This window comes from Chiloscyllium plagiosum, chromosome 9, assembly GCF_004010195.1.
Source record: "Chiloscyllium plagiosum isolate BGI_BamShark_2017 chromosome 9, ASM401019v2, whole genome shotgun sequence".
In the NCBI taxonomy this organism is placed as follows: domain Eukaryota; kingdom Metazoa; phylum Chordata; class Chondrichthyes; order Orectolobiformes; family Hemiscylliidae; genus Chiloscyllium; species Chiloscyllium plagiosum.
Window position 1 is genome coordinate 26728185 of NC_057718.1, and position 13929 is coordinate 26742113.

A 13929-nucleotide genomic window follows, 5' to 3' on the forward strand; every position below is an offset into this window, starting at 1 on the left:
CCCCCCCCTCTGCCCCTACTAAAACATTTAAATCCCGGAACCTGCCACAGCCAATCCTGTCCCTGTTCTAGCCATGTCTCCGTAATAGCCACAACATCGAAGTCCCAGGTACCAACCAACGCTGCAAGTTCACCTACCTTATTCCGTATACTTCTTGCATTGAAGTATACACACTTCAAGCCACTTCCCTGTTTACAGGCACCCTCCTTGGAAATTGATGCCATGTTCCTCACCTCCCTACACTCCAGGCCCTGCACCCTGAAGCTACAATCTGGGTTCCCATGCCCCTGCCGAGTTAGTTTAAACCCCCCCATCTTCCTATGCACTAGGTATGACTCCAACCAGTGGAGAATTTGCCTCCTGATACCCACTGATTCTAGTTTTGCTAGGACTCCTTGATGTCACACTCAATCGAATTCAGCCTTGATGTGAAGAGCTGTCATTCTCAACTCCCCTCTGGAATTTAGCTCTTTTGCCCATGTTTGAATCCAAGGTTGTAATGAAGTCAGGAGCTGAGTGGACCTCGCGGAATCCAACCTGGGTATCACTGAGCAGGTGATTGCTGAGCAGGTGGTGCTTGGTAACACTGTTGTTAATAACTTCCATCCCTTTCCTGATGATCCAGAGTAGACTGATGAGGCAGCAATTGGTAGTGTTGGATTTGTCCTGCTTTTTATATACAGGACATAGCTGGGGAATTTTCCACATTGTATTGTAATAGTACTGGAAGTGCCTGGCTAGGAGTGGCACTTTCTGGAGGATAAGTCTTCAGTACTATTACCGGAATGTTGTCAGGGCCAAAGTCTTTGCAATATCCAGTGTCTCCAACCCTTTCCTGCTATCTCGTGAAGTGAATCAAATTGGCTGAAGGTTGGTATCTGTAATGCTGGGTACCACTGAAGGAGGCCAAGATGAATCATCCACTCAACACTTCTGATTGAAGATATCTGCAAACGTATCATCCTTATCTTCCGCACTCGTGCTGGGCTCTTCTATCTTGAGGATCGGGGTATTTGTAGAGCCTCCTCCTTCAATGAATTGTTTAATTGTACACCACCATTCACAACTGGATGTGGCAGGACTGCAGAACTTAGATCTGATCCAATGGATGTGAGATGACTTAGTTCTGTTGATCACTTGTTCTTATGCTGTCTGGCATGCAAGTCGTCCTGTTTGGTGGCTTCAACAGGCTGATCTCTCATTTTTAGGTGTGAGGGGAACATGGTATGACTTCCTGCACTGTCCATTGAACCAGTGTTGATCCCCTGGCTTGATGGTAATGGTTAAGTGGGGGATATTCTGGGCTATGAGGTTGCAGATTGTGCTGGAGTGTAATACTGTTGCTGCTTTTGGCCCACAACATGGAGCCCAGTCTTGAGTTGCTACATCAGTTCAAAGTCTGTCCCATTTGGAAAGGTGACAGTGCCACAGCACACAATGGACGTTATTCTCAATGTGAAAGCAGGACTTCATCTCCACAAAGACTGTGCAGTGGTCACTCTTACCGAGAACATCCACAGCCAGCAGATCGGTAAGGATGAGGTCAGGTATGTTTTTCCGTCTTGCTGGTTCTCTTGTCCCTGCTGCAGCTCCACTCTAGAGGCTAAGTGCTTTAGGACCTGACTGACTCAATCAGTAGTACTACTGTCAAGCCAGTCTTGGTGGTGGACATTGAAATCCCCCATTCAGAATATGTTTTGTACCCGTTCCATCCTCAGTGCTTCCTCTGAATGTTGTTCACCATAGAAGAGTACCAATTCATCAACTGAGGAAGGATGGCATGTGGTAATCAGCAGGAGGGTTCCTTGCCCATGTTTAACCTGATGCCATGAAACTTCATGGGATTGGAGTCAATGTTGGGGGTGCCTAGGGAGATTTCTTTCCAACTGTATACCACTTTGCTGCTATCTCTGCTGGGTATGACCTGCCAGTGGGACAGGATATATCCAAGGATGGTAATAATGGTGTCTGTAAGATATGATTCCTTGAGTATGACTATGTCAGGCTGTCTTTTGACTAGTCTGTAATACTGCTCTGCCAACTTTGGCACTAGTCCTCAGACGTTAGCAAGGAGGACTTGGCAAGGTCGACAGGGTTGTTTCTGCCATTGTATTTCCCCTGTCTAGATCGATGCCAGGTGATCCATCCAATTCCATTTCTTTGAGACTTTGTAATGATTAATACAACTGAATGGCTTGCTAGGCCATTTCAGAGGGCAATTGAGAGTCACTTATAGGCATGATCAGATGAGGATGGCAGATCTCATTCCCCGAAGAACATTAGTGATGCAGATGGACTTTTCCAACAATTGACAATGATTTCTTGGTCATCAGTAGATTCCTACTTTCAGACAATTTAATTGAATTCAAATTCCACCATCTGCTGTAGCAGAATTCAAACTTAGGTCCCCAGAACATTGGCTGAATGTCTGCCTGGATTAATAGTCTAGCGATAATACCACTAAGCAATCACGTCCCTTGTGAGAAGGACAAGTTCAACAGTTGCATGAAAAAATGATCATCCCCAAGTTTCCTCCCCAAGCTGACTTGATAATAATTCATCTTTGATGGTTCACAATCATAAAAGTTCCAACCTAACACATTTTCTACTGGAAAACATGATCTTTTCATGGGCCATTAAGGACAAAGAAAATGCCAGCAGTGCCAGTGAGTGATGCCCACCTTCCAAGAGTAAATAAGAAAGTATAGATGAAAGAAATGAAATACATACTTGACAACTGCACTTCTCAAACCACCATCAGGCAGAAGATACAAAGGCTTGAACACATGCACCAGCAGGTTCATGAACAGATTCCTCTCTGTTGTTATTAGATTGATGAATGGACTCTCTAACTTCAAATAATGTTGATCTTGCCTCATGCACATCCTGTGTAGTGTAAGCTTATGTTTTTGTCACCTTATGATCTTTACATCCTTGCTTACTATGATCAGCCTGTACTGCTTGCAAATCAAAGATTTTCTCTACACTTTGGTACACCTGACAATAATCAAATCAAATCAAATCAAATCTCTACATTTACTTTGTCAATCCCTTTTATCGTCTTATATACCTCTATTAGATTTCCTCACATTCTTTTAAACTCAAGACAGTATAGGTCTAAACTACCCAGCCTAGCTTTGTGAGTTGAACCCCTCATCTCTGGAACAAATATAGCGAACCTTCTCTGAACTGCCTCCAATTCAACTTCATCCCTCAAGTAAAGGGATCAAAATTGTACGCGATACTGCAGATATGGTTTCACTAGTGCTTTGTACACATTCCAACTTTTCCACTCTATTCTTTTAGCAATAAACGTCAAAATTCTATTTGCCTTTCTTATGACCTGCATACTAGTTTTCTACGATTCACACATAAGAACATCCAGATCATTTTGCATCAAAGCACTCAGAAGTTTCTCTTCATTTAGATAATAAATTGTCTTTCTATTCCTCCATCCAAAATGGATGATCTTACACTAATCTGCATTAAGTTTCATACATGGCAATAATCAGTCATGCCTGGGATATCCTTTGTATTTAAATGGCCACCACAGGCTGACAGGAAGTTTCTGGCTTGCAGCAAGTGAAGTGGTGTCCTTTAAAGGTGGCACCAGATGTACAACCCCAGAAAGTGCCACCAATGGGCACAATATCCTGCTCATTTGCCGGGTGATTTGCTGTAAAACTCGTGCAACCTCTCTTGCAAAGATAATGAGCTCAGAAACACATAATCATGTGAGATAACTTGCTCCAGGAATTAGCAGTTATATACCAACCAACATGCTTGATGCCATGCTTTAACTTCAAAATGGAAAACCTCAGCCTAAAAGTATATTTAAAAGAAAAGTACTTCATCAATTAAAGCAGTCATGATTATTGTTACCCCAAAAACAATCAATTGGATTGATCTTCCTGCAGTTATCATCATTCAACAGTCGTCAGCCTAACACTTTATGCTGGAAATTGATACTTTTTTCAGGTAAGCAATATTAAATACAATTGCTACAAGAGAAAAGAGAAAAAAAATCATAAAATGAAGGGCTTAAATAAATAAATCAATGATATTACTGATAATTCCTTTATCAGGTAATGACCCAATAGATTAAAAAAAATGAAAAAATTATACTCTTCAACAAAACTAAAAACAATCACTTCTTTTTATATTAATACCCAATTTATTTACCACAGCAGACTTCAGCCTACCTGTGTTAACTTTTGATGTAACATGCGACAAATCAATTTTTTGTGATCGGACAGGAGTTGACGTTTTACTTGATGATGTCCTTGTTACACTCTTTTTTACCACGGGTACTTTGCTAATCTTGGAAAGCGGTGCAAAAATCCCTTCAAGGAAATAAAAAAATTTAGAAAAGATCTTCTACTGTAGAATACATCTGGAATAACAGTGCCTCAAAAGCCCTCTACATAAATTGCCAATTCCAAATAACCTTTTTTATAAATTTTGTTTTATCATCGATTTTCAAGATATTCTTCTCTACCCTAAAGACCACATAGAGGTATGCATTATTTAACTCTACCACCTGAAACCAGGTGGAACATTAGCAATTGAATTACAGTGTTCCCTGACTACCTGTATATGTCTTCCAGTTTTTCCATCCTTGGGAATATGGGGAAATGCTTACTAATCTTGATGGTACAATGAATGTAGATCACCACATATGGAATTGTCATTGCAAACACACATCATACAATTCTCGCACACTGTTTTCAAAGGCAAAGTTTGCAAAACATCAATTTAAGGTTAGTAGTTCACACAGTCCCATTCCATTGGTAGATATTGAATTTTTATGCTCATTTTATCTAATAAATTAACCAAATTATAATTTCACTGTCATAAATAGTAAAGAAATGTAACTTGAGTATCTTGATCTCTACTGCATCAGAGCTTTGATCTCAAGTCTTTTCTCAGAATTATCATTTCCTTTCACTGGCATCATCCTGGTGAAGCTGTAGTGCATCAGCATTATGTCATTAATGGGTGCCAAAACCGCACCCTAGCCAATGTTTTGTTTAAAATGATGACTGCACATTTACTTTATTAATACTTTGCTCTTATAAATTGTTATTGACCCCTTTTATAGTCTTTTTTAAAATCTAGTTGCCCCTACACTTTCAGAGAATTATGTACTTGAAGGAAAAGCAGAAATTGCTGATGAAACTCAGCAGAAATGCAGCATCTGTGAGTCCAGTGACTCTGAATTTGAAGAATTAGGTTTCAAGGCCCAAACCCTTTAACATTTTTCAGTTGAGCCTATGGATTCATTGTTGTTTTTACAATAATACTGCATTATCCCATGCGTCATATTAGGTTGCATCTGTCATCCACCTGGTAATCCTTTACAATCCTTCTCTATTTAGCAAGCTTCCTTTGCTGCCATCAGCAAATTGTCTTACCTTTACTAAAATTATGGACACCTATCATACACAAATTCCAGCTTTTCTCCAATCTGTGCAATCCACATTTGGCCTCTTTATTACTTGTCTGTTAACCAAATTTCTTGTCATGCTACTGAAGCTTATATCATGGAGCAGAATAATTATAACAAAACTGCATTTAATTCTGGTCTCCCTTCTACAGGAGAAATGTTGTTAAACTTGAAAGGGTCCAGAAAAGATTCACAAGGATATTGTTGAGATTGGCCAGTTTGAGCTATAGGGAGAGGCTGAATAGGCTGGGGCTATTTTCCCTGGAGCATCAGAGCCTGAGGGGTGACCTCATAGAGGTTTATAAAATCACAAGGGGCATTGATAGGGTGAATATCCAAGGTCTTTTTCCCAGGGCAGGTGAGTTCAAAATTAGAGGGCATAGGTTTACGATGAGAGGGGAAAGATTTAAAAGGGACCTAACAGGCAGCTTTTTCATACAGAGGGTAGTGTATGTATGGAATGAGTTGTCAGAGGAAGTGGTGAAGGCTGATACAATTACAACATTTAAAAGGCACCTGGATGGGTATGTGAACAGAAAGGGTTTAGAGGAATATGGGTCAAATGCTGGCAATTAGGACTTGATCAGTATGGGATATCTGGTTGGCATGGACGGGTTTGACCGAAAGGTCTGTTTCTGTGCTGTACAATCTATGACTCAAAAAGTTACGTGAGTCATTTTATCAAATATGTTCTCAAAGTTGATCACGATACAACAACTATTGTATTACATTTGTCAAAAAGTTACCTAGCTATAAAGCCATTTGTTGGCTGTCTTCAATTATTCCATGCATTTCAAAATGGAACCTAATTTGATGTTGAACTTTAGCTTCAAGTGATTTTGCATTATGAGCCAACAGTATGTTACTGGTCTATAACTATGTGGTTTGTCCTTTCCTCACTAAGTGATGCTACATGGCTACACCTTAATCTCATGGCATGGTTTGTATATTTAAGGAAAATTTAAAATTATAGGGATCTTCTGTTATCTTATTTCCAGCTTCCTTCAATAACACAAGGACAAGTAATTTATCCTCCTTAAGTTGTGCTATATTTTTCAGAAGGAATTTTGTTTCTGATATCTACGTTAAAATTAGGTGTCAGCACAAATAAAAAATGTTTTAATATCTCTGCCACACATTGATTCGCTAAAATGAGACTTTCTTTTTGATTTCTGAATGATCCTATCTTCTCTTTCACTACTCTTTATTTTTAGTATGCTTAGAAATCCCCTTACTCTTTGAAAATCCATTTTCACGTTCCTTTTGTGCCCCTCTAATCTGTCTCTTTGTCTTTTCACTCCACTTCCTATATTTCTTAGGGTTATTGTTAAACTGTTAGGTCTAGTTTATACCCTGATGTTTTAATTGAAATCCAATCTCTTAATTTATCCATAGAATTTTGTATTCTTTGTACATCAACATTTTGTTTTTCTTTATAAGAATTTATTCTATCTGGCCTCCGATTAATGCAGTCAACAACTAAAAAATGAAAAATGAATACAGGTACAGAAAGAGCTGAGGAACAAAACATTCGCCAAGTTCTAGGAATATAAATAAGAAACTATCTATATACATATATTTTTATATATATATATATATATACCATGTTTAATGGGACAGCTAAAATACTGAATGCCACAAATACTTCCATCATTCTTCCCCTCAGGTTCATCCAGCTCAATCCCTGCCCACTGGCCACTGGCAAACTCAGTGGTGCCACAAAATCGTAGTGTGCCAACCTAAGAGAAGTACAAAATGTAGGAAGATTCAAATACATGAAAAGCATAAATAGCTACTATTTTGCTGTCATTGTTATAAATTTCTTACTAATTCTAAAACATGAAAAAGTTAAATTTTTACTTTGAGTTTTCAGAAGTTTACAGAAAAAAATCAATACATCTCTTGTTCAAGTGGTAAATTATATAAACATTTATAGAGGTGCATAGTTGTATACATTTTTCAATCAAACATTTAATAAACTTGAATCGGATTGACTTGAATTCTTAATTCATAAAATTGCGAATATATCAATGTTGAACAAGTGAGAAATATAGTCTTTAGAAGTAGCCAATAAAAATACATTATAAAAGGCTGCCAACGATATCTAGATATAATCATTCATGACAAATAGCTTGCAAAAGTCATAGAGTCATTGAGTCAACAAAAACACAAAACCAATGTTGTGTTCATTAGGATGATCCCTGGTGTGGGGGGATTGTCTCATGAATAAAGGTTGAACAGGTTAGGATTCTACTCATCAGAATTTTGAAGAATGAGAGGTGATCTCATTGAAACATGTGGGATTCTTAAGGGGCTTGACAGGTTAATTGTGAGAGGATGCTTCATCTCATTGGAAAGACTAGAATCAGAAGGCATGGTCTCAGAATAAACAAGCACCAATGTAAGATTAAAACAAGGAGGAATTACTTCTCTTAGAGGGTTGAGAATCCTTGGAACTCCTTGCCAGAGAGCTGTGGGACACAGTGTTTGTGTATATTTAAGTCTGAGATAGATTCTTGTTCAGTAGGGAAGGCATAGGTTACAGGGAAATTGCAGGAAAGTGATCATGAGGAATGTTGGATCAGCCATGATCCTATTGATTGGTGCAGACTCAAGAAGATGAATGGCGTACTCCTATTCCTACTGCTTCTGGTCTTCTGGACTTATGGTCAAATATCAGTTTTTGTGACAGAGTGGTAGTGTCACTACTTTGAGGTCAGACTTTCTGCATTCCAGTGCCACCTCATAATGTGATGGTCATGGAGGTGTTCATAACACATCCAAACAAGTTGATTCAAACAAAACATTTCTACACAGAAAGGATTTGGAAATGAGCTACATCAAGGTGGGTTTAAAATTCTCTTCAGTCAGATGTTACTGATATAGGAACTTTGTTCCAAAAAGACAGGCATATTCACACAATGACAAGACAATCGTCTATCTGAAACTTTGTCTCAGGCTTGCTACTAACATTTGTAATTATCCTCAATGTGACGTTTTATAAATTCCTACTTTGGGAATAGAATCAGTCTGATTCAAGGTTGGGATACAGACAGACTCTGACCTCACACCTTTAATGCACTATCTGAGCTGAGATGTCACATTTTTTATACTGATAAAACCTTAAATTGTCTTGGGACCGTGACTTGAAAGGAGTTCTGGAATTTACATATTAATCAATTGAAACCTACATTCCTATTCTAAGTGATTAAAGACTTTACAGTAATCTAGGTTAGTTCAATATATTGCATCAGTTGTATGATATTTTGATTTTTTACTATAAATTCTATGTCCTATGATCCTGTCCCACCAGCTACCTGCTGAAGGAGCAGTGCTCCACAAGCTTGTATTTTCAAATAAACCTGTTGGACTATAACCTGGTGTTGTGTGAATCTTAATTTTGTCCACTCTAGTCCAACACCAGCACTTCCACATCATATCCTTATTTGGAGTGCATGCATGCCAAAAATCTACTCTTGTTGTTGCAGGAGAGATAGTCAGTTTTATTCCAACACCTACAGGTCATTCACTGGAAGACAGGTTGGAATGTCAGCCATCCACCACTTGTGATCATAAGCAAGAAAAGACAGAGAAATAAAACTAATAACCTAAAGAATATTAACTGGCACCAATATAAATGAGGAGGGTTAAAGTGTGGAAGCATAAGAAATCTTAGCAAGGTTTGGGACATGAATGAACTGCTCATCTAAAAGAATGGGCCTCATTTAATCTGCCATAGATATTAGTCTATCAATTAGCTGATATTGTGGTCAGGGGGCTGGAGTAGAAATCTGTGGCCCAAAGCATGAATTTGCAGCAGATGGTGATAGCTGAAGATACTTGGGAAAGTATCCTGGGAGTTTTTGGAGGCACTGGCAACAAGCAGGGATGTTGCAGGAATCAGGATTCTGGCTACAAACTATGAAGCAAGTTTTAATGTGGTCAGAGGGCAGGGGTGGGTAGCCTAGTGTAGGAGTGACTCAAATACTTTTTTTTAATAAGATTTAGAACTGCACATCAAGAAACACAAAATTAATGTAAAACGTAACTTTAAGCCTCGATATCTAATTCCTGGTGAGAACCAACTGTTGCTCCTCTTTCCATCTAGCTCAGGCCTCACCTTGAAATTGCAGGACTGATTGAGTCAGAAGGAGAGGCTGGATAGGCTGGGACTTCTTTCACTGGACCATCAGAGGTTAAAGGGTGACCTCACAGAGGTTTATAAAATCATGACAGAAACAGATAAGGTGAATAGCATAGGTCTTTTCCTTAGGGTAAGAGGAGTTCAAAACTAGAGTGCATATTTTTAAGGTGAGAGGAGAAAGATTTACAAAGGACCTGAGGGGTAACCTTTTTACACAGAGGGTGGTTCATGCATGGAATGAACTTCCACAGAAAATGGTAGATGCAGGTACCATTACAACATTTAAAAAGACATTTAATCAGGTACATGAACAGGAAAGGTTTAGAGGGATTTAGGTCAAACACAGGTAAATGGGACAACTTTAGTTTGGGTAATATGTTGGCATGGACAAGTTGGACCGAAGGGTCTGTTTCTGTGCTGTCTGACACTATGACTCTATAGTGAGCCCTAATAACACTACCAGATTTAGTCAGTATATTGAAAGAACAATCTTGTTTCCTTAAAGGCAGTCTGCACACATGCTCAAAGGAGTATATTATATTAGGACAGCGTAAGGAGGAAGTGGGATAGGATTGGTTAACTTTCCCCCAAGTTCAGCTTTTACTAGATGAGATCAGTTAAAATGTGGGCCATTATTTCAATGAGTGACTGGTAAATCTATAAAATATTTCCCGGTAAGACTGTCGAAACAGGTAGTAATGTTTCACTCAAATACTAATTAAATATAATTCTTCAGAAAATAATGTTTTAAAGTACCGTATCTAAGTAATCTGAAGCACAGAATATAATAAGTATAGCACGCCTGGGGACAAGAATTGGTTTTTGACCTATTGCATGCAAAGCCTTTCACTATGGGATGCTTTGTTGACTCAAGACTGAGTCTGTAGTAAAATAATTGTGAGAAAATGATTGCTATCATTCGCCAAAAATGTCATTATTGACGTATCCACACATCCCTCAGGATACAAGATGGAAGTGGGGAGGCTGCAGAAGGGCTTGGACATGCTGGGAGAGTGGGCAAAGAAGTGGCAGATGCAATACAATGTGGGCATTTTCAAAGAAAGAATAGAGGTTTAGATTTATTTTCTAAATGGGGAAAGGCTTCGGAAATCTGAAGCATAAAGGGCCTTGGGAAATGACATCACCACAAACTCCAGGAACCCCATCCAGAAGAAAGATATAAATAGAAAGGAGACAACAGCTTCGCTTCACAGCGAACAGGAACAGGAGTATGCCATATGGGTCTGCTAGTCTGACTTACATTCAATAAGTTTATAGCTGATCTAATAGCCCTTAGCTCTTTTGTTTATTACCTCAAATGAATCCCCACAGGACAAAGAAGTTTCAGGTTTGATCTCATCCAGAACTGCTCTCATCAAGGTATAATTGATCTCAAATTCGGTTAAGGTTGAGGTTAAGGTTCGGGGTGAGAATTATCAATCATAGTTTCTTTGTTAGGAATACAAGTGTCAAGGTTAGATGAAGACAATACAAGACTTTTCTTTCCCTAGCTGAACACTGCTTTCAAAGCTTCCCCACATATAATGGCCAGTAAGTTACTAGAATAAAAAACGAAAGTGCTGAAGAAACTCAGCAGCTCTCACAGCATCTGTGGAGAGAGATACAGAGTTAATGTTTCAAGTCCAATATGACTCTTCCTCGGGATATCAAAGATGAGCCATATTAGACTCAAAATGGTAATTCTGTTTCTGTCTCTGCAGATGATGCCTGACTGGCTAAGTTTTTTTTTTCTATACTTACTGTTTTTATTTCAAATCTCTAGCATTCACAGCACTTTGTTTTTATAAGTTACTGGCAATTGATTGGCACCTTTAGAAATGTTGTAATGAAAGATGTCATTAGCTCTGCAATAGAATGAGAAGAAAGAGAAAATTTGGCAACAATGTAGTGTAAGAATTTAAATAGTCTACTGAAAGAAAATTGCTGTTTCATTTGACGCAATTGTTCTCAATTCAGTCATCTCACTGAAAGGGGCAATAAGTGAAGGAAGAATGGGATGTAGAGCCATTGTTCAGGAGTAATTGATCTTAACTGAGCTTTAAGTACATTATTCAGTTAGTTATTCTATGCAGTTATTCCAAAATCTATGTGCCACAAGAATTCATGCATTAACACTGTGTTCAAATGCCCTTAGTTCTACTACTTTTAATACAGCAATTGAGTTAGATTTGAGAGTATTGCAATCAGCTTTTCCCAACTGAGAATGGAAACTAAATTTCCTGAACCAATCAGGGACTTGCAACCAGATCCTAGGGATAAAAAAATTCTGTATTCTAACCCTCTGGCACTTGCTATTTTGACATCCCTTCAGTGAATTAGATTACAAACAGAAAATGAACAAAATCAAAAACACTGCAGTCAAACAACCACAGCTGCTTAATGCCATTAAAATCCTAAGAAACCTGACTGAATCACTTTATTTAACAGACCAACTCAATGTTTTAAAAATTCACATTTCTACATCATTAGTAACAATCATGGAAGCTAATTTGTTACATAATTAATATTCTGTTCTTCTAAGGTATTATAAATATTTTTTGAAACACAGCTTCAATAGAATGTAAGTGTTCTATCTCTTGTGTGTTGTGTACTGGTGCAGCATCCTCCTGATTTGTTATTTTGCAGTTCACAGCTGGCACAATAACAAAAGGTAACAGCAGAATTCTTATTAGTATTGAAGCCATTGAACGAAGTCAATTAATGGAATAAGTTACACTGATTTTGCTCATGCTTTAATGGCAGATAACATCAGTGCATGGGGAGAGGAATCAAATAATGCATCCAGATATCGGAAAACATGTGAGAATTTCAATTGTTATGTTTTATTAAAGTAGGCTTTACAGGCTGGCTAATCTATCTCATTGGCATTGGGAGATTCCCCTTCCTGCACTTTACAACTTATAGCAGGAGTTCCTGATCATCACTTAAAGAATGAATGCATCTTTTAAAAGGAGATTGCAGTCAATCAATCTAATGTCAATACTGCTTTCAGTTTGATTTATTTCTGAGAACACAGAAAGAGGTATGGTTTCCCCTCAGGGTTTTGTACAGTTCTCTGGAGGTGCTGCTGGCAGCATACAGCCTACTGCGAGCTCTGCTGAAGCCACTGGGTCTCCCCTTTGTAAATGTAACAACATGAGTAAAACACTTTTTTTAAACCACACAATAGGTTGTAAAGAATGTACCTTTTTATTCTTCTGTTGTATTGATTCTGACTGAAAGGGGCATAGGACTATTTTAAATACCAAAAGTTATGGAAAAGCCAAGGATTGTGAAAAGTGTTTAATACACTTCTTAAAAGCAGGTTACTGATACTTATTGTAAGTGCAGTTTTCACTGCTGCCTGTTCAAGCAGTGGGGGTTCAACCAGCAAATGCATACAAAACAACAAGATTTGGATGACCACAATTAGCTGACTGGTCTCTGAAGTGGTGACCAGTTGTCAATGACAAAGGCCTTTATCTACAACAACTAAGTGATTGGTTCCCACATAGCTCGATAGCTTGTAGGTAACAGTGTTGTAGACTTGGTCATCAGACTGTCAGAAAGAAAGGTGCTGTCCTTTCCCCTGCAAACCTGGGAAAAAAAGTTTATTTCCCCTTTAGTATTTGCTGTAGGCTGTGCTTTTAACCAATAAATAAGAGACTTTATAAATGTGAACCAATTGCTCTGTGTCTCCTGTATAATGGTCAATGAACTGCCTTTGCATCTTTTCTTCTACCCATTTTTCTTTGTCTTTGTCTATCCATGTGTACATGTGGGTAGGGGAAGTTTTATAAGAGGTTTAACATTTTTGCTAATAGAGTTTCTGGCTCATAATCATTAATTTATCTATAGCTAGAATCGGTTTAGTTATAACAAATAGCAACTCTTGTCAAGTACAGTCTGTGCTTTGTCAACCTTGGTCAAAAAGACAGGTAAATTGGGGATTTTATATTCTATTGAAACTTTTTTAATTTTTGTGTTGACTCCAGGAGTTGATTTTCCAGTATGCTACCCCAGTGAGGTGGAATAAGGTTAATGTTTTGGAGGTAAATAATTTGACACAATAGTTGTTTTTCCATGCTTTTAAACCTTCATTATTTTTGATACTTCTGTCTGCTTAGTGTTTGGAGAGTTGTAGAGTGGTTTATGAGATGCCTTGTCAGTAAGTTACTGTTGTGGAAGGTGGCTAAATGGAATCAAATGTTAGAGGATTCAGGTTTGAGTAGCAGCAACTGAAAATGATGGGACTATTAATATAAAGGGAATTAATTCACATTTCATTGATGGACCAGCCTCTTCCTCAAAGAACCCTTGCCCATCTGTCTCCTGCAGC

General features: G+C 38.3%; 1 protein-coding gene across 7 annotated transcripts in view; it reads right to left on the reverse strand.

Moving 5' to 3' along the window:
- The window catches only part of LOC122552711 (CAP-Gly domain-containing linker protein 4-like), a 265059-nt gene that overhangs the window by 110425 nt on the left and 140705 nt on the right, over positions 1 to 13929 (reverse strand). For all 7 annotated transcript variants that reach the window (XM_043695603.1, XM_043695604.1, XM_043695605.1 and 4 more), the window contains 2 exons: positions 7050 to 7185; positions 4203 to 4343 (listed from right to left, as the gene is read on the reverse strand). In XM_043695603.1, the coding sequence (XP_043551538.1) occupies positions 4203 to 4343; positions 7050 to 7185 (277 nt within the window). The remainder of the gene's footprint in view (positions 1 to 4202; positions 4344 to 7049; positions 7186 to 13929) is intronic.